The 25190-nt window shown below is 46.3% G+C and overlaps 11 protein-coding genes across 11 annotated transcripts; 5 read left to right on the top strand and 6 right to left on the bottom strand.

Moving 5' to 3' along the window:
* Positions 1-265: 265 nt before the first annotated feature.
* On the bottom strand, positions 266-898 carry F5Y00DRAFT_259745 (uncharacterized protein; the record flags this gene model as incomplete). Its single annotated transcript, XM_048010925.1, has 3 exons — positions 266-331; positions 390-569; positions 647-898. The coding sequence occupies 3 exons, from the start codon at positions 896-898 to the stop codon at positions 266-268; spliced, it is 498 nt and encodes a 165-aa protein (XP_047867137.1).
* A 165-nt stretch (positions 899-1063) lies between these two features.
* F5Y00DRAFT_230576 (uncharacterized protein) lies at positions 1064-2893 on the bottom strand. Its single transcript, XM_048006926.1, has 3 exons — positions 2615-2893; positions 2410-2510; positions 1064-2351 (listed from the first exon to the last, which is right to left on the bottom strand). Exons 2-3 carry the CDS (start codon positions 2470-2472, stop codon positions 1479-1481), a joined length of 936 nt encoding a protein of 311 aa, XP_047867136.1. The 5' UTR covers positions 2473-2510; positions 2615-2893; the 3' UTR covers positions 1064-1478.
* Positions 2894-3845: 952 nt separating this feature from the next.
* Positions 3846-4163, top strand: F5Y00DRAFT_259743 (glycosyl hydrolase family 61-domain-containing protein; the record flags this gene model as incomplete). The annotated part of the gene is made up of 1 exon (XM_048010924.1): positions 3846-4163. One exon carries the CDS (start codon positions 3846-3848, stop codon positions 4161-4163), a length of 318 nt encoding a protein of 105 aa, XP_047867135.1.
* On the bottom strand, positions 4028-6045 carry F5Y00DRAFT_230575 (uncharacterized protein). The gene is made up of 3 exons (XM_048006925.1): positions 5356-6045; positions 4262-5287; positions 4028-4199 (listed from the first exon to the last, which is right to left on the bottom strand). Exons 1-2 carry the CDS (start codon positions 5617-5619, stop codon positions 4748-4750), a joined length of 804 nt encoding a protein of 267 aa, XP_047867134.1. The 5' UTR covers positions 5620-6045; the 3' UTR covers positions 4028-4199; positions 4262-4747.
* Positions 6046-6458: 413 nt separating this feature from the next.
* Positions 6459-8362, top strand: F5Y00DRAFT_16984 (uncharacterized protein). The gene has a single exon (XM_048004844.1). It carries the CDS (start codon positions 6713-6715, stop codon positions 8249-8251), a length of 1539 nt encoding a protein of 512 aa, XP_047867133.1. The 5' UTR covers positions 6459-6712; the 3' UTR covers positions 8252-8362.
* Positions 8363-8370: 8 nt separating this feature from the next.
* F5Y00DRAFT_230570 (glycoside hydrolase family 43 protein) lies at positions 8371-9638 on the bottom strand. The gene is made up of 4 exons (XM_048006924.1): positions 9257-9638; positions 9048-9204; positions 8966-8997; positions 8371-8915 (listed from the first exon to the last, which is right to left on the bottom strand). The coding sequence occupies exons 1-4, from the start codon at positions 9605-9607 to the stop codon at positions 8403-8405; spliced, it is 1053 nt and encodes a 350-aa protein (XP_047867132.1). The 5' UTR covers positions 9608-9638; the 3' UTR covers positions 8371-8402.
* Positions 9639-12735: 3097 nt separating this feature from the next.
* On the bottom strand, positions 12736-13880 carry F5Y00DRAFT_16967 (uncharacterized protein). Its single transcript, XM_048004841.1, has 2 exons — positions 13124-13880; positions 12736-12928 (listed from the first exon to the last, which is right to left on the bottom strand). The coding sequence occupies exons 1-2, from the start codon at positions 13606-13608 to the stop codon at positions 12916-12918; spliced, it is 498 nt and encodes a 165-aa protein (XP_047867131.1). The 5' UTR covers positions 13609-13880; the 3' UTR covers positions 12736-12915.
* A 262-nt stretch (positions 13881-14142) lies between these two features.
* F5Y00DRAFT_230566 (uncharacterized protein) lies at positions 14143-15410 on the bottom strand. The gene is made up of 2 exons (XM_048006923.1): positions 14731-15410; positions 14143-14640 (listed from the first exon to the last, which is right to left on the bottom strand). Exons 1-2 carry the CDS (start codon positions 14923-14925, stop codon positions 14233-14235), a joined length of 603 nt encoding a protein of 200 aa, XP_047867130.1. The 5' UTR covers positions 14926-15410; the 3' UTR covers positions 14143-14232.
* Positions 15328-16412, top strand: F5Y00DRAFT_16925 (uncharacterized protein). The gene has a single exon (XM_048004835.1). It carries the CDS (start codon positions 15580-15582, stop codon positions 16201-16203), a length of 624 nt encoding a protein of 207 aa, XP_047867129.1. The 5' UTR covers positions 15328-15579; the 3' UTR covers positions 16204-16412.
* Positions 16413-17666: 1254 nt separating this feature from the next.
* F5Y00DRAFT_267894 (uncharacterized protein) lies at positions 17667-19623 on the top strand (the record flags this gene model as incomplete). The annotated part of the gene is made up of 1 exon (XM_048012151.1): positions 17667-19623. The coding sequence occupies one exon, from the start codon at positions 17667-17669 to the stop codon at positions 19614-19616; it is 1950 nt and encodes a 649-aa protein (XP_047867128.1). The 3' UTR covers positions 19617-19623.
* Positions 19624-19918: 295 nt separating this feature from the next.
* Positions 19919-25113, top strand: F5Y00DRAFT_267892 (uncharacterized protein; the record flags this gene model as incomplete). The annotated part of the gene is made up of 4 exons (XM_048012150.1): positions 19919-19973; positions 21198-21539; positions 21711-24319; positions 24391-25113. The coding sequence occupies 4 exons, from the start codon at positions 19919-19921 to the stop codon at positions 24910-24912; spliced, it is 3528 nt and encodes a 1175-aa protein (XP_047867127.1). The 3' UTR covers positions 24913-25113.
* Positions 25114-25190: the final 77 nt, after the last annotated feature.

Raw genomic sequence — 25190 nt, 5'->3', positions numbered from 1 at the left:
AAGCGCTCGTATTGGGTACATCGGAAAGGAAACAGGGCGCATTGTAGTGCTGTTCAAGCATTGGATAATATAGCTGTTTGTTCTGACGGCTTCGATGTCTTGATAAACTACCTTAGATACCTAATGAATGCCAGTATCGTATCGAGGGGGGAAGAAGTACTGAATATTCTTCATCGCAAGCTCATATACGTAGGTAGTGTTCTAAACTACTATCAAGATCCTCCCTTGGAGTTTCCTCTTACCAACAACTCCACACATAACGCCGCTAAGATGTGCCTTCTGGGGTCAACTGATAGCACTTATCCGTCGGGATGCTCTCGCCTTGGTCCCACTAGAATAGATTGCTAGGTCAATGTACGCTTGCTTGTAAGTAACTCGTAACAACTTACGTGTTCGTGAACACATCCATCAAGCCAGAGCCATCTGTCCGTAGTCGAATATTGGGCGTATGACATGTTTGTACTGGCATCAAAGCACCACTTCGTATTTGTTTCGCTTCCAAGTTTATTTCCGCTGCAGAAAATACCCCAGATATTGTTGGGTCCAGACGCGTATCCTGGATGGTGTTGCTGTGATAGGACATTCGATAATTAGTACCAATGCTACTAATATATGATAAATGGTTTGAGTTAAAATAGCAACTAACTTTATAAGTTGAATCTATTAAGGAAAACATCTTTCTGGGATCTCCATCAACTACGAATGCACGATAGAAATCATAAGCTCTCTGTGCTGTCTCTTCCACGGTAACAGAGGGATCCGGTTGGCAGAGAGCAGGGGGAGCGTTCAAATTGCACAAGTTTTCTCTCTTGATGAGAGCATCGCCGTGCGCAACTGGAGCAGCGCTGCTAATAGTGGGCGCTAAGACGCCAGCAGAAAGAAATAGCAAGAAACGCATTTTCGTAGTAGTGGGTATGCCAGTTCCAAACATGGTATATTCCTGAACCTCATGGGATAAGAAGCGAACATATATTTATAGTGCGCGGAGGGATAGGCCATTGTTTCTATATTAACGCGGGGAAACACCCAAAACCAAGATTCGGTCCTGGTACGTATAAGTTTAGCCGCCTTGATTTCAATTTGCACAAATCTATATACATCGTCCGAATGAAACCTAGCCCCATTTACACAGGCAAGCGATTGGTTATGGCAAGTCCCTTATCATGTACAATGGTGGGTAAAGTCTGCTGTTCGAAAACTCCAATCGGAATCGTCGTTGAAATCTTGGGTGCTGTCATTTAGGTGTTATGCCGTCGCGTTCATGCGACAATGGGATTGATCATCACGTCGTCCCGTCAGAGTAAGGCATTCTGGCTGGCGAATGATCGAGGTAGCAATGCCCTATAATAGGTCTATATCGATCTATTCATCTACCCAGTAAAGCTTGCAAGGCTACTAGGTTAACAAACGCACATGGAGGTTGATACTTCAGATAACTATTCGCTCTTCTAGCTAGCAACCGTACACGTAATTCCTGATCATATTGTACTTGAAGGAATATACGCGGATCGGGGGTTGACGAAGTGGATACGTCCATAGGCATCAAAAACCGGACGCTCATCCTTCCAACATGTCCACCACAGCTGAAGATCGGTGGTATTCACTCCATTGGGGTGGATTTTCTCCATCTCCTGCCTCATCTCCGACTTGGGCCTACCCTCTTTCATGCGTAGCTTTTCGAAGAACACGTAGGCGCCGTAAAATACAGAACTGGTATTCCCAGACATGGGTCCCTTCTTATCTAGGAAACAGTTAAGCTGCCTGGGTTGAATCCGTTTCCCTGACGGGAAACTCTCCGCTATAGCGCGGCAGAAGGCGCTCTGGCTAATGTCAGGCTTGCGTAGAAAAGCCCGGATCTTCTTGCGGACCTCGTCACATGTGTCATATACTGGTACACTCTGCGTGTCCTCGCCGTCAAGCTTTATATTGCTGACATCAAGAGCTTCACTCTCGCTTTTCCTAGGTCTCTTAGGCGGAGCTGCTTTGAGACCTTGCAGCTCGCGCTTCTTGAAAAACGCAAAGGCTTTAGGGTATGTATCGCAGTCCTTGCCTTTGTAGGTTCCGCTCTGATTCATGAACCGCTGATATGCGCCCGAAGATACCCCTATGGCTTTCTGGAATTCTCCAACTTTCATATTTCCACCTTGAATGAAGTCTTTGATCTTCCGGCGGATCCCGTTGCACGTCTCGTCTACCACATAAAGGCGAGGATCATTATCGTCCACTTCAGATATATTTTGACGGTCTTCTACTGCATCCGACTTACGCTTCCTTGATACAGCAGTGCTTGGTTCAATATTATGAGCGGCGGGTCTGTTATAGCTATTCTCGTCGCCTTGTAGATATGGGGACTTTTGGTTAAACGTGACCGTTAGCGCAAATGCATTTAGAAGTACATATGATACTTACTTCTGTTATAGAAGCCTGGTTGGCCTTTTGCGTGTTGCCGTCGGAGTGGCCCAGGGGAGTCATTATTGAAAAGCCCTTAGTTGCTGATAATGATTAAGTGCCTAATACGAATATTTAGCCTTGGATTAACTAAGGAAAATGTAAGTGTTCTTTTTGATAAGGGAATCGAGACGTTGGTCCTGCCGTCCGTGATTAGTATTAATACATAGGTAGGTAGGTCCCTAGGTAGGGATGTGGAGTTGTATCAGATGTTTAATAGTGGTTCTCGCATGTTCTCGATTGATGTCACAACTGACGTTACTCTTGAACGACGATGGGTGATAGTTAGCATCAAAAGTCAACAAATGACGTAAATATATACACAGACCAAGTGCACAGGCAGAGTGGCAGAGTGAGGGCGTAAGGAGTCTAGGAGTGTGGAATACATATGCCCCGCTCGTTTTAGGGCTCTTGGCTCTCTTCCAGGTCCCTGGATGATCTGCGGATAGCGCCTCATTCGATGCAAGCTAAATGTTGATCATTGCCGTGATTGGCTACGGGAGTCCTAATGCCGAATTACCTAGGTATTTCGTACCTGAGCATTTCCCCCCCGCGTTCCGTTTGGTACACTAAATGTATGTACCTACATATGTCCAACGCGCCATCAGTTCTCAGTTAGGCACTTAGAATATCATTTATTTGGTATCCATTGCCGACCATATTGTGTATGGTTTCTTGCCTTACTATCATGTAGAAACTACCTAGGTACCTAGCTCATTATTCTATGTTACGGTATGGTGAGCTCACGAAGCCTACCTGTTATATTTTCACTAGGTTAACGCATCATTTCTATGCGCGGTATTCTGTCTTTAAAACTTTCTCCCGCGCGGGGCAGGGATAAGAGAAGGACCGCTATAGATACCCGAACTAGCGTAGATATTAGGCAGAATTATTGCTGCTGCTATTTGAATTGTATTATTTATATACTTCTCAACTGTTCCTACATAGTGTAATTTATTCTGGTTGTCTTGGCTAGTCTCTACCTATGCTGAATTGTAACCCGGTTGTCGGATCTTTAGCTAGGTATAAACCTAGGATAGACTACCCATCTCTACCTATATTTACTAATCATGTTCTCATGAAGCACTAACCCTTGATTGGATCATATATGACTTTGGCAGAATGCTTTTTCTTCAGGTTATTTTGTTCGCAGCCGTTACAGGCCGGTTCTCAGTCTTGGCGCATAGGTTCGTATCCAATATCGATATCAACCGTCTCTCATATGATGGCTTCCGCCCTACGGAGCCGGGTAGTCATCCGTTTGCTATTGGCTGGTCGACAACTGCCCTTGACCAAGGTTATGTGAACTAGACTGGATATTGAACAGAAGAAATTATATGCCATAGGGGGGCTAAGAACGCAAAGGACCATGCTCCCGTTTCTGCGGCTTTTATATCATGCGAACTGAAATTATCTCACTGCATAATGCATCGCGCGAAATCGGCGCGCAGAACTATCCTCAGTGTATCAATTTGCAGATTACTAGCGACGGTACCGAACTGCCTTCTAGTATTCTCGGCGAGAAGCTCTATGACCCGGACGATCCTAGCATGCATCTGTATATATATGATGGCCTGTCGACATACAGGATTCCGGGCCCGACTCTTATCTCCGGGATTGAGACTGTGACACTGAGTCATCCTATTCCAACCGGAAGCGGTATACCGCTTACTGGCTTCATTGAATCGGTAGTGCCGGTGCCCACTCCAACTTAAGCTTTGCACACTGGTCCTTTCACTTGCATTATCAGAGTATGAGAGCCGGTCGTCTATGAAGGTAGAATAGCGCTTAAATGTTTCTAATACGAATATAGGCTAATGCATCAAGATCATACTGGTTGGAGGAAAGTTGGAGATGAGTTTCGCTATAAGTTTTAGCGTTTTATGTCAGGTGAAATGTTAATCAAAACTATGATTATGTGATGAAATTCATAGCTAGAGCTACGGTGTACTGATGCATCTTCATGGCCTTGACAGGAGTAGCTATCCATAACAGGTATATGACACCCGGAAACCTGTGACCGGGTGATCAAGTGAGGAGATTAGTCATAGAAGAACACTTAATATCGATCAGTTACCTTGTGCCCTTGCCGAGGGCTGCGGGAAATCAGCGTGCGACTAAGTGCGCACACGACCTAAAATTGGAATCGTCTGTTGCCCTGCTTGTTTGGCCGTTGCTAGAAGCCGGACTTGAACTCTCATGCGAGAACATACCTGAATAGGATCCACTATCAGGAATCCCATAATGCATTATTAGTATATACCTACCTCTGAAGCGACGTAAACACCGCCTGCCAAGCTCACCGTTCGCCATAACGCTCTTCATTATTCTTCAACGCCCATCCACACCTCGTAAGCCAGAATATCACCATAGGCGGTGTGGTCAGCAGCCCCAGCACGCCTCCCTGAATGAGCTTAAAGACCTGCGGTGCCCACACTTTGTCGTAGTACCAATCATTGCCCTCCCATTTACCCGCCAAAACGAGAAAGCCGATGCTAGGCCCCCATATCACGGGGAAGAAGGCCACAGCGATCAGCAGAGCCCGGAGGATCTGAGAACGGAAGAAACTCAACCAATGCACAATGCTCCTAACTTCGTGCGTCTCTTTGGGACGGTCTAAGAACATAAACCACCGAATGAACCGGTTTTTGGGTTCAGGGATAAACCCGATCGGATGCACGCCACCTTTTCTTAGATCTCGGTTTACGAGGAAGAGTTCTATGTGCCATGTAATGAGACACTGAATGATAACGGTGACTGCCGCATCTCCAGCAAGAGTATTCGGAAACAACCACAACCGAATAGGTCTTGTTACGATATCTTGGGTTGCATACATGGCTACCGTTCTGTTAGGGATTTGAAAGTTAAGAATCAAGAGATAATTGAAATGAAATAAATAACTATACCATATGCAATTGCAAAGTTGATACCACCGGAGAGAATCATGGCACCTAGTCCATCAAGAATGAAAATGTAGAAGATCTGATGAGCAGTGAACTTTTCCGTCGGCTCTTTAAATCCATCATCTACACTTCCCGCGACATCCTGTTGCGGTCTTAGATCGGGTTCAGTATCGGTGTCAGGATCAGGACTGGAGTTAGCAGCGGCAGCTTCGACATCAGCTGGGAGCTCCGCCGTCTGCTTGAAGAGAGGATTTGTCGCCCACGGCATAATTGACGTTTGGCAAGGCGGTAGGGAGGAACAATGAGGTAGGAAAGGGGCGGTATAGATAGAAAAAGAAGACTAGCTACCCGAAGCGTCATATCATGTTGATAGCTTATGTAGGAGGAAAGTAATGATGAGGACGAAGCTTTCTGCCAAATGCTGACACAAAGTGAGGGAATAGAAAGGAAAGTAAAAGGAGGCTGAACGTTAACAACAACAACAACAATAATAATAATAATAATAATAATAGAAATGTTAGCGGGGCCACTTTCCGTTCGACTATTTAATAATAAGCTTTTTTTCTTCTCCCTTTCCGTCTTATTCTTTGGGTGGCGGCGGATTAATAAAAAAAAAAAAAAAAGAAAGCCGGGGGTGTCTTCAGGGTCCAAGGGTCCAAGGAGATTCCACCCCCTTTATCACCGGGGGACCGGCTGGGGCACTCTAACATTCTCGACGTTCTTATTAGACATTCTGTAAACATTTTCTACATTCATATTGTATTGTCGTTCATGTGATTGCCGTGACGGTTCCTACCGGAAGACTCGGCATCCAGTCGGACCACCGCAGTCAAGCACAATCGGCCGAGGGAGCCGGTCATTGGTGCTTATGACTTGATCGCGATTCGCGATAGGAATTGTTGATAAGCAATGGCCTTTGTAGGGCGGGATGGACTTTTCTGCACATGGGATTGGGAGATTGGCGTATGTAAAAGTTAAGGTGAACATGGGAAAGAATTGCCAAGCCGCTTGAAACTGAGCTAGTCTCGCTTAAGTTTAGTTGATTCAAGTCCTAAGGTACGTACATGCCTCCTTATTGATGTGGGGGCTACTAAATTCGGAATTTCTAGCTCGAGGCTTGACTTTGTGACTTGTGACTTGTTTGTCACCGCCTATGACAATTAGAAATTTCTTAAAGCTGCACTTATGACTGGATTTCTAACTCCGAAGAGATAAAATCGATCATCTGGGCACCAACTTAAACTTACAGCCTAGGTACCTACCTAGGATGTCAGGTTGCTGGAAATAACCCACTGGCGCACGGTGAACGGCCCATGCCTTAGGTATGTTGATATGATACCTAAATCAGTATTGTTTTAATCATGACTTCGACCTTTATCGTCAGATACTTTAACCCGAACATCTTCTTACTGGTCGTCATAATATCAATCACCATCGCCTTCATTAGACATCCGATGTATACGAAATACGCGTGCACAAATATTATTAACGAGGAAATAAGCCTACACGATCTCTTAGTTACGCCCACTCGTCCAGCACGCACTGATAACACTCTGGACTATGCAAGATGCGCGGCACTACATAACAAATTGGTCGAATACGCTTGGGCAGCGGAAGGGCGTGAAATAAACGACTTGGAACGACATTCGTTCTTCCATCACTATGGGGAACAAGCAAATGAAATCAGGAGGCGACTTGATCCTGCTCTCGTGGCTTTCTTAGAATCCATCATACTAGCTGATGAGCTGCCACCCTTTTTCTTCTGGGTTGAAGGCATCTCACCGCCCGAGTTTATGTTTGCTAGTGACGATATTCTCCATCACGACGCATTGAGCGAGCCCGGACGTTTTCTCATTTTATACAACACAAATCCGGGCTTAGTAGGACACGCGATGGGTCTAATATACGATCAACAACTCCATTGTGCTACCATGGCTCTCGGAGTTGAGGATATCGACTTCACCCGACCAGTTGAGAGACATCGTCATCTGTGGTATTCGCTTGAGACGATACTTAGCAACTGGTGGCACATGGTTCAAATAGGCAAGATCACAGCTTCTCAAGACAGTGCACCTAATGAGAAACATGGCCCCTGGATCTGGCATTCTTATAGCCCCATGCAAGTAGTTAGTGCAATTGCCTCATTCGAACGACTCGTAAAAGCTATCGAAACCCGTATCTCACCTGACAAACTCTTACCCATTTCTAACAAGCCATTGTTCAGTCACACCGACCTAGATAAAGCCTCTGTTCCGAATCCATGCTTCATTCGCTCATTCCTATCAGGTGTTCGTCGACCACGATTCGACCGAATTGCTCCAGGTTTAGCTATTCCTCACAACCCAACTATATTCGCAGCCAATCAGAGGTATACCGTTATGAATATTAGCTCTAAGCACGGCACCATAATTCCGCCTGTCCTTATCTTCGCATCGGCGGAGAAGCGGATTGTGAGTTTAATATCTGCCAATTCCTACGTCTCGTTTAATCCATTCTGTCGGGCATTTAGCAAGGACATACCTTCAGATGGTCAGTCGATCCTATCTGGACTCTATTCAGAATCTGTAGAACGTTTCTCCGGAGACAATGCTGAAGAGGGCTTCAGGCTCTTGCTTCCATTTCCCCTTCGTGCCCTTGGCGAAGAGCACGGGGCAAGGAAGAGCGATATGAACCTAGTAGAAGAGAAAAGTGTAGCGGATCTGTTCCAGCACGGCTTTAAGCCGTTTGGTGGCGAGTGGTGGCGGGCACAGAGGTTAGAAATGCTATTCGACGCCTGGACACATTTGGTTGAGTCTGGCGTCTGGAAAGTAGGGGACAATGGCATCGACGGGAATATAGACATGTTTAAAGACGCGGATAGAGGTCAGTGGGCAGATTATCGCATTGACCCTAGTTGGTAAGGCCGGGTAAAGGTACCGTACACTACAACATGAACTCCAAGAATTCTCCTCTTATGGACTTTTTTTTTCTTTTTTTTTTTCAAAATACTATTCGGTAGCGAGGTAACTACCTATCAATGCCTACGTGTGCTACTAACCAAATCTATATCTATTACGAGCTGAACTTATTGCTCAGCGCATCGTATAGAGTTTGGTTAATAGGGAGGATACTCCCATGTCGTAGATTGCTTGGAAACCCGGATCGACTGCTTGCCGTCCATTTGTTTCCCTTTGGGTCTGTGCTCTCATACGGTCGATAGCCATCGCCACCGTAGAAATCCAAGAGGACGTGGATCTTGGCGTCGTCCTTGTTGTCGCGGTATGCGGCAGGGCCTTCGACACCAGATGTGATGATACCATTGTTTCCTCCGGCTCTAGTCCAGCTTCCAAAAAGCCCCGTGGTGGAATATTCCAAAAACACAGTCTTAGCTGATTCATCTTTCATAAATCGCAAGTAGTTTTTTCCTTCCGTATCCAGTGGTACAATATCTAGGTCGATGATGTTGGTCGGCGCATAATCAATGTACGTTTGGGGTTGCGTAAAAGTCTTGAAGTCACTTGTGTAAGCATATCTGATTCGGATATTGGATGGAGAACCAGTATGCCCGCTATCTGACGTGGAATACTACAATCCGTTAATAAGAGCCTCCGCTGATTTTACACGACAAGACCTACAAATTTCGAAGCCCAGTGGACTAAATATTGGCCTGCATCCATCAGTATCATTCTACATATATGTTTTAAATGGATTATCAACCTTTTGAAGCATCCCATATCGCTTCCGGAGCCCACACCATACCGGCAGTTGAGTCTTCCACATTGACTAATCGCTCATTGCCAAAGTTCACAAGGTCAGTGCTCTCCCAAACGAATATGCCCCTTGAGCCTGTTCGTTGGGATGCATCCCAATTTGTCTATGATGCTGTCAGCGAGAGACGACATATGGGACTTTTACAATGTAATCACCTTCCCAATATTGAGGTCAGTGCCAATAATGTACCATTTTCGGCCAGCTTCGGCACCGCCGCCTTGGACAAGATACGGGTCTCGAACACCACCAGTGCCCTTTGTTGGCCGTAAAATAGGTTGGCCTTTGTTCAACGCTTTGAAGGATAGCGGATCATTGCCGTTGCTAAGATAGAAGTATACGTAAGGATCTGCCCCGAGGAAGATAGCCCCAAGGTATCCAACTAATCCCGTGTCTGCGCGGCGTTCGGCTTGAACACCTAATTCACCTAGATCAAGCGGACTAGCTAGGGATAGATTAAGGAAAACGCCAATTGATAAAGCAAAGCGAAGAGCTTGACGAATAAACATGGTTGCGACGGTTCTGAAAATGAAAGATACAAATTCCACAGACCTAGTTCCTAACTTCATAATTACAATAGAGCAGATCCCTCATTTGTATTAACAAGCTTCGGGAGATCGAGGTCCGAACTAGCCAATCCCAAGCCCTCGAATTTTTCCATCCCGGCACTTTAGCCTTGGGTTTCCAAGAATACGTTTATGGCTAAAGGCCCGTGTAGCAGGCATCGTATATGTGGGGTACTATATCAGGTAGGCAAAAGAAAAGAGTCACGGATTGTGTTTAACATACTAAACCACAAGGCTCTAAGTGAGATATGGTTTATTTAGGTCTGCGTTGTTTCTGATGTTGGAAACGACGCTGCCGACATAGCGCTATTTTAAAGTATATCATGGGAGTGCTACGTTGAGTGACTGTATCGTGCTGTTGGCATACGCTCGAGAAATCAATACGGAGTGAATATTATATTATGAATACAGATATTATGTTCTTCAAAATAACTGCGGGACATATACCTTGGGTAGATAAAGCGTTCCAGCGCTGCCTCATATATACGCACAACTACCTTGATGAGCAAGTGAATACCTATATGCCAAGAGGTTGAATCGACTTGGCGATGCGGCCTGCATGAAGTTTAGTAGACTGAGCCTTTATATTCACGTCACAAGATATAAGTTTATACCCATAGCCCTTAGTTACGGAATCATGTTCCTATTTGTAACCTAAATGACTATATTGGTCCCCCGTTGCAACCGGAGACACAGAAGGCTTGTTTCTTCAACTTCCACATATGCCCACTCTACACAACATCGTAATCATCGATCCACCACCTCTTCTCACTTCCATCATCAACTACACGCAGGCCTATGGAATCCTCCGTATTGACGATTTTTAATGGTCCATAGAAGTTGTAAAGGAAGAAAGCAGCTAGGAGGATCCAGCAGAGACCCATGATGCCTATGATACCGGCCATGATATTTACTTGACAGGTAGCAGATGCTTCCATCGCAGCTGCCACATCAGGGGATGGATAGGAATAGATCGTAGCCATATTTTTCTACTATGAAATAAGAATGTGATATCCTAATAGCTGTTGGGTAGATATGGGGGGCATGTTTGTATATATGAGTTTGGGTACTTACGGATTAGTAATTTAGTTTGGGTTTTCCGCCAAGGCTATTGACTAAGTGCCCCTTTTATTGGCAGTATTATGAACGAACGTAATATGGAACGATATATCTTCGGAACTGCGTGATCGCTTTGGTGAAGAGTATCCTGTACCTGGAAGGTACTGACTCACTACCATACATTTCGAAGTGGCACCGTTCACTCTCCAGGCTGTCTGGAGGAAGGCAAGTCAAAATTCTCGACTAAGACTCAGATAATTGGCCCCGGGTGTTGGCGGTTTCTGACTTGCTCGAAGGAACTCTTTAGACAAGGGGTAGGCGGATATTTATGTAGTAATATTTAGGTAGGTACCTAGGTAGCTATAGTAGTTAAGAAAAAGAATAGTGAGAACATCACGGCCCATCGATGTGGTGTAGGCCCGGATTAATATGGTGTGCTACGGTCCCTTCAACCCCACGTCGAGGAAATATGCATCATTCTAACTTGGTGATGCCGGGTGCCGCGTCGAGTGTACTGATCTTCTGATGTTGGGCTGAAGGGCTAGTTGATAATTACGTTAGCTACGAATAGCACTTACTATACACCCACTCTCAGATATAGGAAGACAGGGTCCGCGGTCAGTATTAGCTGTCTAGGGCTATAGGAATGACCCAGTATGGACGCATGGCTGAGCTTTGCCGTATGAGGCTATTCCTTATCTGCTTCCATTAGCGCTCCGAAACGACGTCTTTAACGCTCATGGGTGCATTTGCCGATGTACGACGGATCCAAAGAGAGTGACCACCAAATTTTCCCGCACGTAGGTCATCAGATATTGCGGCGACGAATGCGAGGCGCTAATAATAATTAACTGTCCAAGTGACCGCGTCAAAGATTTAATCTTTGTCGCGATAAATTGTCGAACCAAGTAGTTCATATACCATCCTGGTCACATTGGAAAATGCTTGGCTCTCAAAAGGCCGTTATATTGTAACTTATTGCTGGGGCAAGCGCGTCGAGTTTCGGATGTCCGGCCGAAGAGGTATGCCATATATGCACTCGCCTCCCTAGGTTCCCAGACAGAACCGTGCAGCTGTATACTGACTCTGGGTCATGGGCATGGAGTACGGCCCGATAAGCGCGTGGCAGTATATTGCCTTCCTAAAATAGGCGCAAGCGAAACCCTCTTATGTCTAGCGAACTGCCTTACCCCAGATCTCTTGGCTAAATCTGCCATATTAACCCTACTATTGGGTAGCCTTACCATATAGGCCGGTTCCTATGCGATGAATTTCCGGGGAGAGGGTGGGGGGAGGTCAGGCCTAGAATTCATATTATTTAGCCGACTATATAAACTTATAAATAGGCCTTAAATCGCCCTCGGCTAGAGGGAATCTCTTATCGGCTACCGTTTAGTGATATCGTGTAGAGTGAGTAAACCAAGTTTGTAACACGATCTCGTATATTACGGGTAACTAGAGTGACGATCTAGTAGGGTTCATGCCCGAAGAGCACTTAGTGTCTTTTAAGAAGGTGTAGCAATCAGTAGGATCGCAGTGACAGACATATACATCGCCACGTTTGATATGATCCCTCTCCGTATATTTGATACAGAATAATGAGGTATGGGAAGCTAAGTAAGGGTTGACCAGAACGATATATCCCACGCTAGGATATGCCTTTCAAAGTAGGATATTGCTAAACTACTTTTCACATCTGTGGTGTAAGACTGAGAATAGCTTAGGCAACAAGGGGGACAACTGGGTCAAATAGCTAATTTATGTAGTTATTGTCCCATATAACTTGAATTACATGCGTAGCCACTTATATACATGTATGCGTATATCAATAAAGAGTTAATTGAAAGAAGGCGGGTCCTATCCAGTATTGTAAGATATAAATGATGAAACCCCTTATGAGACCATGCCAGTTCGAGCATTAATTGAGTCGAAAGTCCATATAGATTATATGTCAAGAGTGTGAAATGGTAAATAGTACCATCAATTTGTTCTTAACCATTACTAGAAATATTAGCAAGTTCTACTAACAGTAGTTGACAAAAACCATGATTGGTATACATGAGACATTTAAATCATCGGAGATATGTATACATATAGTCATCTCGGGCGTTCTATTCGTATGCGGCAGTCTTTTTTTTCTTCCCAAATCCAAACAACCAAAATACAATGTTCAAAACTTTTTTCCGTCATGTTCAAGCAGTGTCCCTTTGAAAGTACATCAGAACAACTGAACGTCAAATATAACAGGAAGAAATGGTGCGCACGCCGACTACAGTATTGACAGCAGCGATAGAAGTAATTTAGAAAATTGGAGGAAGAAGCATGCGATCGATAGTGATGATTAATAGAAAATGGCTGAGAGAAATTTGGGAGGGTTTAATAAGAAAAGGGGTCACTTACAGCAAAGCTAACTCTAGATCGCCGTGGATCCTCGCTTTTAATGTGACCTCAACCTCAAGATTGAGGTCAAGCCTGAGACGTAGAGTGTCGGATTTACCTCCGCCATCACCGCCGCCCTGATTGAGTGCACCACCAGCAACGTTGCCAAGTGTACCAGTCGCCGAGTTCGTCAGGTTGTTTGCGGTTTCGCCGACGTTGTTGACGGGGAGCAGTTGATCAACGCCACCAATACCACCTCCGCCAATGCCACCGAGCGGCCCTCCACTTTGCTGTTGCTGCTGCGTCTGCTGATTGCGCTGGCGTCGTCGTCGTTGTGGTTGAGGTGCCGCTTCGGCGTTTTCGGCGCTTTCGTCCTCTTCCGAATACCGCTGGTTCTGCGGTTCTGGCTGTGGTGCAGTGGCCTCCTGTCGTCGGGATTGGTTACGGCTGCGGCGACGGCCCTGGCGGGACTTAGATCCGGATCCTGAGGGACTGGGGGACGACATTTTCGATTATACTTATGAATTATCTGAGCGGACTAAGCTGTGAGAATGGAAAATATAGGTAACTGGATCAAAGGAGACAGATTTGAGAAATTGCCTTTCGTAAGGGAAAATTGAGGAATAAATCGCCAACGTTTATATCTTTCGGGTTCAAGTATTCACATAAGATAGGTATATTTACATAAGATACAGCTACATGTACCTAGGAAGAGGTTGTCTTGGCCTTGGGAGTCTTCGCATGAATGTCATACTTAGAAATAACACGTCACCAGTGGTCTAGATCGGGAAACTTGCCCCGGTATGCATTGTCCGATTCAAAACCCTGATTTTGCGCAATTGTAAGTTTTACATCTACTGGTCTATCTTTACAGCATCATCTTGTTTTCTTATCTTGTTTTCTGGATACACTTACGGGGATAGTTGGGGTGTAGCAACATCTGAGTGGCTTGGATGTTGACGTCAAGCCACAGATTAAGGGGTATGTATTAGTCGATCGCCAGCTCTCATCCGACAGGGGGTGCGGATAGGGTGTATTATGTAGGTATAACGTGAAGGTTATGTAGTTAGCTCTAAAAACAAGTATTTACCTAGGAGTACCGAACATGTACTTTATTATCGAATTATATGCTAGTCCCTCGTATATCGACTAGATACTCCAAGCTGCAGCTCGCGATGCAAATTTATATCTACTACGTCGCGGTCCAATATCTCGTCTAAATTTCCTTCCTTGTCGTAGTGAATATTCCACGAACCTTCATCGTTCTCAACGGCTACAAAATTCTGTCCGTTCTCGAGTGTTAACCACTCCTCATCTTCTGTCCAACTCCAAGGCCCAACGATGTGGCCAACGGTCTCCGATCTTGACCCGTGACGTAGTAGTCCCGTGTCCTTGTCAGCGTATATCCAGTTGAGCATCGGCGGGTCGTCCGCTATGGGCGCTACTAAGCCTTGGTGATTTTCGAGTCCGGGGTAACCAAAATAGAAGCCGTTAAACGGATAACCCTCCACTGGACATGCCGGGTGGTTTAGATAGAGCTGTCAGAGAGTTTAGAAGACGGATTGGCCGTTGGTGAGCTAAAGAAGCGAAATAGGTTCTGGCAGCAACATTCACCCAACTAAACTTACCTTCTTGTCCTTGAAGACTACGGAAGCATCTTGAGGCGGCGCAACGTCGTCGTGTGAGAAGTTTGCCGTTAATTTGAATTTTATTCTCTCCTTCGCTTGTTGGTTCTGCTTCTTCTGGGCGTCAATTGCTTCTGCGACACCAATGACTGTTGGGATGGCGCCGACCGTGAGTAACCCGAGCGTAGAAAGAGCCATAAGGCCAATTGATTAAGAAGTACAACGGATGAACTCCACTAACACTTAGAAGATCCCTCGTGTTCTAACAGAAAAGGAGGTAATACTTGTCGGAGTAGCGACTAATTTTGGCAGCATTGAAGCATGTGGAGTGACGAAACAGGTTTTAAGCCTCTTCGTGCAGGCCTTGGAGTGTACAGGAGTGTACATACATTAGGTATTCAAATGATGAAATTGAGCCAACGCCACATACCCTGTTCTTATACCAGCTCTATTCTCAGCCACGAATGCAGGGAGTTTCTCTAAACTCTACTACATAGTATGTATGTGCCGTAGTGTAATGCATATGATTTTGGTGTGGAAGGGTGTTGATTGGCAATAGGTAGTGTGCCTAGGTAAACGGAGAGAGTGGACAGGGGTTAATGCCATAAGCCGGTTGGACCAGGTCATCAATACTAAATATACGACTCAGTCAAGTGCCCCCATTGCGTCACGGCTATCCGACCTTACCGCAGTGTATGGATGAATAGATCAAGGTATTTTCTGAAGTGCCATTTCGAATCCAGAAAATAAAACATACAGAATCACCACCAAGTATTGGCTTATTCTAGGTTTATCTGATACCGTTTATAATATTTAAAATAAATCGAAGAGTTATTGGTGTATCAATACAACATGGGGTCATCTAACGACGATACTACATCTCAACAGCCCCGCAAAGAAAGCGAGGGACAGCAGGAGCAACAAGAGCAGCCAACTTCGCAGGCCGAAGGACAGCAACCAACGGAAGATCAGAATGACACTCAGGGTCAATCGCAACAAAATAGCGACCAACATGACAAAAATAAAGCGAGACAACGCGGCGACGAAGTGAACGAGGACGAAAGCGAGAAGGGTGAGGAGGCTAACCCTCAGGCCCGATCCGCGGCCGAATCTGAAAAGAAGAAACAACCTCAACCTAAACCAGCCCGCGTCGAGTCAGAGAAGCCGGGTCGATCACGACGCCGCCGCCGCCATAATCAACCGGCGTGGATGGATGAAAATATAGAAAATGACCACGAAAAACAGATGGCACCTCGTAGGCAACGTCAACCGCCACCACAGTACCAACCCCAACTCCAACCCCAACTCCAACCCCAACTCCAACCCCAACTCCAACCCCAACGACAGATGCAGCCACAATCTCATAATCAAGACGGAGGAAACAATCCACTGAGGTTGCGGTTGGATATCAACCTCGAAATAGAGATAACATTAAAGGCCCGGATCCACGGTGACCTGACTTTGTCTCTCTTGTAAGTGTTGATAACCCTTTTCTTACCCTTGAATATCCATTGCATTAGAATACTTCGAGATTGTTTGAGAGACGCTGGATACCCATTGAACTGACTCTACAAAAGTGAATAGCTAGTTCGGTTTAACAGAAGACAATTGACTAACAGTCTTATTCGCCGTTAATAGGGATGGGTTATGAGCCTGCACCACTTGGCTGTAAGCTGTGCGGGCGAAATGGAGTTACGAAACGAATCCTTCGTCGTTTCGAATATGCGATGACGGCTACATCTTAATTCGTGCCGATGGCAGACGGAGACGTTGCTGCGCTTCGATCTTCGTAGGCGTTAAGGGTAAAAATGCTTTGGAGGGGTCGAGGGGCTAGATGCACTAATATGTCTTATACAAACGATATAATTCTGTAATCATCATGGTGCTTCTATTTTAATAGGGTATAGAAGTAATTAAGTATAATATATTAGTTAATAACTCGGACTTGTTGTTCTTAACCTTCCGAGAATTTTTTGTGAAGCCTCCGCGTGAAAAGCCGAAACACGTAAAAGATAAATTTGAATTGAAGGTATGTACATAGGTTAGGTACCTAGGTACTTAGGTACTTTAGGTACTGGAAGAATGTGGCTGTTACCTCTTTGTGTTGAAAGCCACACACACCTAACGGGGAAATTTCTAAATTTGTAATTTTTTTTTCTTGCTTAAGCTTTCCCAGTTTTCCAACTTTTCAATCACTCGGACACCCTCTTTATGCATCACATCGCACATATCTTTCCACCTTTTGTCTTGCACTTTGCTGACTTAGGAGGTAGTCATCTTGGATAGCTTACCCATTCATATGTATTTGGGGACGCGAGTTTCCATCCAACCCACAAGCCCAGCGACCATGCTGGAGCTGGAGCCTCGCCTATCCGACATTTCCGTTTAATTATCTTAAGGGAGAACACCATCAGAACATAAGTACTAACTGATCTTATCTCCCCTTCCAGTACAAGTGTATGGTTATTCTACACATGGAGTTCTAAGCTTGTGTAGCCTTTTCCTAAGTTAAGCTTCTTTCACCCGCAACAAGTTATTTCATCTCAATCCAGGTACCTACACTATTTTCACCGCAGTATGGTGGTTTCCGATTTTCTATTAACAAAACACATGCAGCCACATACACTATGCATAGGTACGCGCCCAATGCATATATGGGTTACATGGATTGCGATTTGATAGGGCTCCCCTCTCCGGCTCGTGAGACTTGCTTACATAGGATTCACCTTCCCCTGCTACCTATGACGCAATTGAGACCGAGTCCCGTACCATGACAATATGGTAACTTGTAAGGGTCAGCTGCCTGGATATTTTACGTTCGCTTTACATAGTATATAGAGTTTCACGCTATCGCCCCTCCGCCTACATTTAGTATTTTCCATATCCATGACACGCGATTTACACTAGGTTGTTGATAATCTATGAGTAAATATGAGTAAATGCCCCCTTTACCGCCGGGGTCCGGGTTTGACATCTTCTGCCATATCATCCTGGTAGTATACCTTGCCATATTTATCTTCTTTAACGCAAGGCAAGTTCGAAACCTTCTCTTATCTATAGCCGACATGATGGATCCACAGACACCACGCAGGAAACTATTCAAGCCTTCAAGTATAATGAAGACGCCAACTTCTTCAACAAAGCAGAGACCAACTACTTCCGCGCATTCAAGTTTTCAATCTCACGAAGTCCTGACTCCCACAGAGACAGTTAGTCGAAGCACGGATACTTTTGGTGGTTTACTAGAGACTACAACGAGTATTGTAGATAATTTAAGAGTCGGGGAGGACGCTTCGGATCGGGCGAATGACGCTGTTAAGAGTATTGGTGGGAAGCCCCGAGAAATCCTCAACCCTTCAACTAGCGATCTCCCCGAATCCTCGACTCCTACAGACACCCTAAATTCGCCGACAGACCTTGCTAGATATTTCGCCGAACAGGGAAATTCAGAAATGAGTACCTTCATATCCGCGCTGACTGGCAGGACTCAACACGACCAGACAGGCGTGGCTAGCAACGGCATTGAAACACCGAGAGCCGATACTGAAACGAAGGGTCACGACGACAAGTTAGTGAATGCGGTGTCTGAGTCGATCAAACAATTACCTAGTGATGATGCTTCAGTCGTTTCTCCCAATGAACGAACGAAAGAAATACTCGAAAATTTAGCTAGCGACATAGCGAACAAGACACCTAATTTTACAAGTTTAACTGAGGGAGAAAGCAAAGATGATGACATAGTTGGCCAACATGCACCGAAGGTATCGGACACTGAGAAGCTAACTCAAGACAATAATATTATCGATAAAATACCGGATCATCATCGACCTGCAGATATCTCTAAAGAGGCCGAAGGGGCTACGGGCGGCCCGGAAGGACTGATATCTGGTGCTGCGCCAACTAATATTATCGGCGAACCCAACACGGGTATCATTTCGGAGGAAGCTCATATTAAGGTATCTAGTGAAGAGCCCGAATCAGGTATTTCGGCTCGTGATACTACGGACAACATGAAAGAAAATCCAGCTCCTAGCACTTCAGTAGTTTCAGATGACGATACGCAGGTTGCGGACAACATGGACCAACCAGCGCATATTGAACGAAGAATTGAGATTCCACTTCCTCGCCCTGAAAAGACTGTACGCGATCCTTCTGAACCGGCAAAGCCGGAAGCAAATAATATACCAGTTGGCCTCGGCGATCCCGATGAGCTGCCTGATGTCCAAGGTCTACCGGGTACGGACGAATTACAAGATCCACCAGAAGAAGTCCTGGATCCTTCTGTGCATTCTCCGTCTTCTAGTATTACCCCTATTCCAAAGATCCCAAAAATTACACCCATTGGCATGGCGCCGCCTCCTGATCTTCTTCGCCTCGCACATGGCCTTAGCGGAGGTGTTATCGACGACGTTGGCAGCATTGTAGACACGTCAGGAAAGGTACTCGGTCACGCGACAGGAGACCTCCCTGCCATGGTGGGTAGAACGGTTGCAGACAACGGCGAAGTCTACGGAGAAAGCGGAGAGGTCATTGGATACGTTTCTGAGAATTTTACCGGCCCACCGCCGCCTGTCGATATCCCAGAAAACGTGCTCGAGGGGTTGAAGATAGATCATGATGGCAACATCCTCGACACAAATGGCAACATCATCGGTCGCTTCAACGAGAAAGCCGAGGAGAATGAAAATTTGGCCTCTTTTATGAAACGGCCCAAGCCAGACGAATCCCAGGCCGACGATAGAAAACCTGATGATAAAAAGCCAAAAGTAAATGCTCATACGGGAGGGAGCCCTTCAGACATCTTCCTGGATGTAAAGTCTACGACTGATGGCATTCAACTTACAATTCGCATCCCTACGACATTTGGAAGGCAGCCACAAGATTCATAGGCACATGTGCATCTTAGGATTTGGAGTTGTGTTTTTTAATTACGGCCAATGGTGTATCAAACAAGGTCCCGTAACATAGGAGGTAAATGTTAATGAGCTTATAATCTTGGATTTTTTTCTTCTTGCCCCAGAGGTACGGGTACTTCTGTGGCGATATTTCATAGGGAATTAAAAGTCTCGATACGACTGGTGTACCTCTTACGAAATTAGTGTAACTACCTAAGCAAGCTATCATCTTTAGAAAACGTGTACCTAACATGTATATAAGAATATGAGATGTGAGCAATTTGACTCTTAACGACATGTCGGCCGAGAGAAGGCCTACGCCACTGAATTATGCTGATGACGTTTCTGATGGTGACCCATGTCTAATGTGGCTTGCTGAACTGCAATGAAAACAGGTTGGGGCGGCCGAATAACGTCAAAAGGGTGGCGCGCCTACCAGCATAACTGTTAATACATCCCGCATCGAAACTTGAGTTGGTGATTGGACACCCCTTTGGTACAAATTGGCGAATAGAAAAGTCGGATCTAGTTCAAGATGACCCTGTGAGTACACTTGTAGCTTTAAGATGGCTTTTAAGATTATCCAGTACTGCTTAATACTACTGAAGTACATATGATACAGAATCGATCAAGCAGCACGGGACTTAACCTAACCTAACCAAACCGCTTAACCTTTAAAGGCGATAGTTACATGGTATCACTATCCCATAACCACCATCATCCATGCCGCGTATGCAGTTGGGGTGGGTTGAGGGTGTGGTAGGTAGCTGGTAGTTCACTACGATCGAGATTCGCAAACGATACCCCCTAGGGTGCCCATGGACTCGTAGCTAAAGCTAAGAACAACAACCCTGTTTTTCTTCCTGGAATTTAGTAAACCTTACCGAATGGTGACTTTGTATATTCGATCTCCCTACGAAACACTCAACCCCCTGGGTCGGTTGGTGCGGACAGACCAGCAAGCCACAGGCATAACACCCTGTGCTTGTTTGTGGCACACACCGACCAGAGATCGACGGAGAGATGGACCAAAGAGCAGCCTCATTCGTGGCTAAACTTCATCGCGAAGTTTGCTCCGGGACTTCATTGCCTAGGTATTCCCTACTGATGACGTTCGGAGCTCTGCCTTAGGTAGTAAAAACCATTGTCATGACGTCGAACATAATGTACGAAGGGTTTTCAAGCGTGGGAAGAGGAAGGAAACCTTGTCATATCTCCTTGAAGTTCAAGCAATGTTGGTTGCTCCCCTAAATCTGTGACGTAAGTATATTAGCTTTGGGGGCCGAGTTCTCCTATAGTACTTCATTGTGGTTATATTTCATAAAAGATTAAATTCGCTTTTTCGTGCTCCAAGAAGTCTCGAAATACGGAATCTAATGACTACCTCTTACAATCATACACCCAAATCCCCATTATCACAGCAAGAGCAACATAATTCCACAATAGTGCCTACAAGACGATATAATATCACCGACCGAAATTCAGTAGAATTTATACATCCTGCTGCCATGTCTGGACCCGGTGAAACGCAGAGTGTTCCGCTGAGCAAGGATCCAGAGGCTATTCCTAAGGAAGAAAAGAACAGCCAAGCAGCGGCGACGAAAGACTCAGTGCCGAGGACTGTCCCTGATATATCAGATGATAACGAGGGCGAGATGGTTCCGGCAGCAGGCCGCATTAACGAGAAAGGAGAAGTGACCGACGATGACGGGAACCCTATTGGTAAAGTAACCGAAGGCGACGCGCACAAGTTTGCCGGCTTCATTGTCACGCAAGAGGGCGATGTGCTGAACGAGGAAGGCAGTGTAGTCGGTAGAGCTGAGCCTTTGAGTGACGTCCCGTCCGAGTTTAACTACACCACCGAACCTGCAAAAGATATCTCGGGAGAACAACCAAGTCAAGCTGGTGGTGGCGATAGTGCGCCCTCTACCGGCAGCCTGGGTCAAGCCACGAAGAACGTTACCGGGGCTATCGGCGACACAGTAAAAGGGACTGCAAATACTGTTGGGGAGGCGACTGGAGCAAAACCTGCCACGGATGTCGCCGGTAATACATCAAAGGATACTACGGGTCTTGTCGGCGATACAGTTGAAGACGCATCGGGAGCTGTAGGTGATACCGACGACAACGCTGAGGCTGCTAAGAAAACAGCTCAAGATGTCGGCGATACAACTGAAGACACATCAGGAGCTATAAGTGATACCAATGGCAACACTGAGACTACTAAGAAAACAACCGAAGATGTCAGTGTCAGCGATAGAATTGAAGACACACCGGGAGCTGTAGGTGATACCGATGACGACGCCGAGGCTGCTAAGAAAACAGCCCAAGATGCCGCCGAGGGTGTGGAACAGGCTGAAGGAAAGGGAACAGTTGACGCCAAAGATATGGTCTCCAAACCTGGCTCGAATCTTGACTTAGGCTCCGAGGCTAGTGGAATATCTCAGCGAGGGCTTGCCCCTATTGATATCCCGCCGCTTTCACCATCTGTGGCTAATAAAGTAATTGCTTTATTCGAAGGCCCATTTACAGTCGCAGACGGTGGCAAGGTTACTGACCAACATGGCAAGATCATCGGCAAGTTAGCCGACGACTCGGACCTTCAAGACTTAGTCGGCAAGAATGTCACAGGCATAGACGATCAGGGAAACCTCCTAGCCGACAGCGGCACCATTGTTGGGAGAGTTGATATTGCGCCCGAGGGCTCGATTGCCGAGCGTGTTAAGGAGGCAGTTCCTGAAGCTGCCCCGCGCCTTGACGCCTTGAAACAACAGGCTCAACAAGCTGCGCCAATACAAATTCCATCATTCGCTCCGTCTGTTGCCGAAAAGGTCATCGCCATGTTTGACGGACCGTTTCACATCGGCGAGGATGGTCAAGCCACAGATCAGAATGGCAAAGTCCTTGGCAAGCTAGCGGAGGGTCAAGACTTGGAGAACTTGGTCGGTAAAGATATCAAAGGAGTCGACGGCAAGGGAAACTTGCTTGGCGACAATGAAACCATTCTTGGGAAGATTGACTTGGTTCCTGAGGGGACGATAATGGAACGCATAAAGGAAGAAGTCCCCGAGGCAGCAGACCGGCTTGAGGCGCTCGAAGCTGCCAAGTTGCCCGATATCTCCATCCTTGAAGGCATGACTATCAATAAAGCCGGCAACGTTGTAGATGATAATGGTAACCCGATCGGTAAAGTCAAAAGCGGAAATATCAGTAAGCTGATCGGAAAGACATCTGACAAGACTGGGAAGGTTTGGGACAATCAAGGCAATGTTATCGGCGAGGTTGAAGTTCTCCCTGAAAAGGTCCATAATGAAGCCGCGCCATTCGAAGATTTCCCAGACGCGACTGTCGATAAGTTTGGCAAGGTTATTTTTGATGGCCGCCAAGTGGGTGTGGTTGTCGGTGATGATTTCCAAAAATTAATTGGGAAAAAGGTGGATGCCGACGGTGACATCCTTGACAAGAATGGCAATGTACTAGGTCACGCTGAGCGCGCCGAAGCCGAGGAGCCTGCGGAGCCTGAGGAGGAACCCGTCGACTACTCGATGATTCGTGATAAGAAGGTTAATAAGCTAGGCAACGTCGTAGATGACAAAGGTCAGATTTGGGGCCGTGTCGTCCAGGGCGTTCTTAAGCTCCTCGTCGGTAAGAAGGTCGGCGATAACGGAGAGATCTTCAATGATGCTGGGCAAGTTATCGGTAAGGCCGAGCCTATCCCCGACAGCGAACGCGAGGAAGTAAAGGAGCCTGCGCCCTTTGAAGATTACCCCGATGCTATCGTTGGTGATCAAGGCCGAATTATGTCCAACGGCGAGCAAGTTGGGATTCTGGTCGAGGGTGATCCCAAGAAACTTAAGGGAAAATCTGTAGATCCCGATGGCGATATCCTCGACCAGGCAGGAAACCAACTGGGCCACGCCGAACGATGGGAGCAAGAAGAGCCTGAGCCGGAACCAGAAGTTGATATGTCTGCCCTAGCTGGTAAGCGCATCAATAAAGCCGGCAATGCTGTCGACAGTCACGGCGATATTTACGGTCGCGTCATTGAGGGCGACCTCCACCGTTTGATTGGTAGGATGTGCGATAAGAATGGCTTCATCCGCAACGAGGGAGGCGATATCATCGGGAAGTGCGAATTAATCCCCGAAGCCGAACGCGAGGGTATGAAAGAGGGCCCTTTCACTGAGCTCCCCGGCTGTACCGTCACCAAGGAAGGCAAGGTTGTGACACCTGGTGGCGACGTAGTTGGCCGACTCGTCTCCGGTGAGCCTAAAGTTCTCTTCGGACGCACGGTTGATGACGACGGCGACATCTGTGACAAGAACGGAAACGTACTAGGTCACGCTGAGCGTTGGGAGGAAGAGCCAATCCCCAAAGACATCAATCCTATGTCAGGTCGGAGGGTTAATCGCGAGGGCAACGTCGTCGACGAGAATGGTGACCTTATGGGCAAACTTACCTCTGGCATATTGAGCGAGTGCGCAGGTAAGAAGATCGACGACGATGGTGATGTTATCGACAGCAAAGGAAATGTTTTAGGTCACTGCTCATTGCTCGCCGAACTGCCTGAAGAAACGGAGGAGGAAAAAGAAGCCCGCCTACAGGTAGAGCAAGACCAAAAGATTGCTGGTAAAATTTCCTTCTGTATTGAGCAGTCGCTGGACAAGATAAAGCCTATTTGCAAAATGATCGTTGAGGTACGTCTACAACTATTTCTTTTTCTATCTGCTTTCTATGTCTCTTTCGAGGATGCTAATTTTACATGCAGAGAATCGACGCCGAAGAGCGCAAACCCGAAGATGAACGTGAAGAGGAAGAACTCGTCAAACAAGTCCGCCCCCTGATCGAGGAAGGCGGCAAGATCCTAACCGAAGCCAACGGAGTGATCCGGGGGCTTGATCCCGACGGCCGTATAGCGGCTAATGCTAAACATAGGACGGCCGCGCGTGAAGCAAGCCCTGAAGAATACCGGCTCGCGGATCTGTTGAAGGAGCTTACGGGCACCGTGACCGAAACCATCGAAGGCGCCAAGCGCAAGCTGGAGAATCTTCCGCACGCCAAGAAAGCGATTAACCCACTCTGGGGACTCCTGTCTGAGCCTCTCTTCCAGATTATTGCGGCTGTCGGCCTCCTTCTTAGCGGTGTCTTGGGACTCGTCGGCAAACTACTCAATGGACTTGGACTAGGCGGTCTGGTTAATAACTTACTCGGAGGACTTGGTCTTACGAAAGTATTGGATGGCCTCGGGTTAGGCTCAGTGTTGGCTCCCATTACGGTCAAGAAAAAATAGTTTATTAATTTTCTAGTGATATAGGTCTGGATGGGTTAGGTACTTTGGGTAGTTAGGCTACCCTCTTGTAAGGGGTGCTCTTTGTTGTAAAAATATTTAGGGCGAGGAGGTACATATAAAGCCCCCTTTGATGAGTAATGAGTATACTGAAGGATATAGTTAGGTAGCTAGCAAATGTATTTAAAATATGTTTCTCTTCCCGAATGTAATATTTGTCCAGTTTCGTCATTGGGAATACCCTCATTGCCAGTGACAATGAATAAGGTACCCGCGTACCG

This window comes from Daldinia vernicosa (assembly GCF_022497035.1).
Source record: "Daldinia vernicosa strain CBS 139.73 unplaced genomic scaffold F5Y00scaffold_11, whole genome shotgun sequence".
In the NCBI taxonomy this organism is placed as follows: domain Eukaryota; kingdom Fungi; phylum Ascomycota; class Sordariomycetes; order Xylariales; family Hypoxylaceae; genus Daldinia; species Daldinia vernicosa.
The sequence above is the reverse complement of the archived record's forward strand: the minus strand, read 5'-3'. Positions and strand labels throughout refer to the sequence as shown.

Coding starts and splice junctions, on each gene's coding strand:
- F5Y00DRAFT_230576 (XM_048006926.1), bottom strand. CDS start 2,472: ATGACTCCCCTGGGCCACTCCGACGGCAACACGCAAAAGGCCAACCAG. Junction 2,352..2,409: donor ACCAGGCTTCTATAACAGAA/GTAAGTATCATA, acceptor TTTAACCAAAAG/TCCCCATATCTACAAGGCGA.
- F5Y00DRAFT_230575 (XM_048006925.1), bottom strand. CDS start 5,619: ATGCCGTGGGCGACAAATCCTCTCTTCAAGCAGACGGCGGAGCTCCCA. Junction 5,288..5,355: donor TCAACTTTGCAATTGCATAT/GGTATAGTTATT, acceptor AACAGAACGGTA/GCCATGTATGCAACCCAAGA.
- F5Y00DRAFT_16984 (XM_048004844.1), top strand. CDS start 6,713: ATGACTTCGACCTTTATCGTCAGATACTTTAACCCGAACATCTTCTTA.
- F5Y00DRAFT_230570 (XM_048006924.1), bottom strand. CDS start 9,607: ATGTTTATTCGTCAAGCTCTTCGCTTTGCTTTATCAATTGGCGTTTTC. Junction 9,205..9,256: donor CTGACCTCAATATTGGGAAG/GTGATTACATTG, acceptor ACAGCATCATAG/ACAAATTGGGATGCATCCCA. Junction 8,916..8,965: donor TCCACTGGGCTTCGAAATTT/GTAGGTCTTGTC, acceptor AACGGATTGTAG/TATTCCACGTCAGATAGCGG.
- F5Y00DRAFT_16967 (XM_048004841.1), bottom strand. CDS start 13,608: ATGTCGTCCCCCAGTCCCTCAGGATCCGGATCTAAGTCCCGCCAGGGC.
- F5Y00DRAFT_230566 (XM_048006923.1), bottom strand. CDS start 14,925: ATGGCTCTTTCTACGCTCGGGTTACTCACGGTCGGCGCCATCCCAACA. Junction 14,641..14,730: donor TAGTCTTCAAGGACAAGAAG/GTAAGTTTAGTT, acceptor ACTCTCTGACAG/CTCTATCTAAACCACCCGGC.
- F5Y00DRAFT_16925 (XM_048004835.1), top strand. CDS start 15,580: ATGGGGTCATCTAACGACGATACTACATCTCAACAGCCCCGCAAAGAA.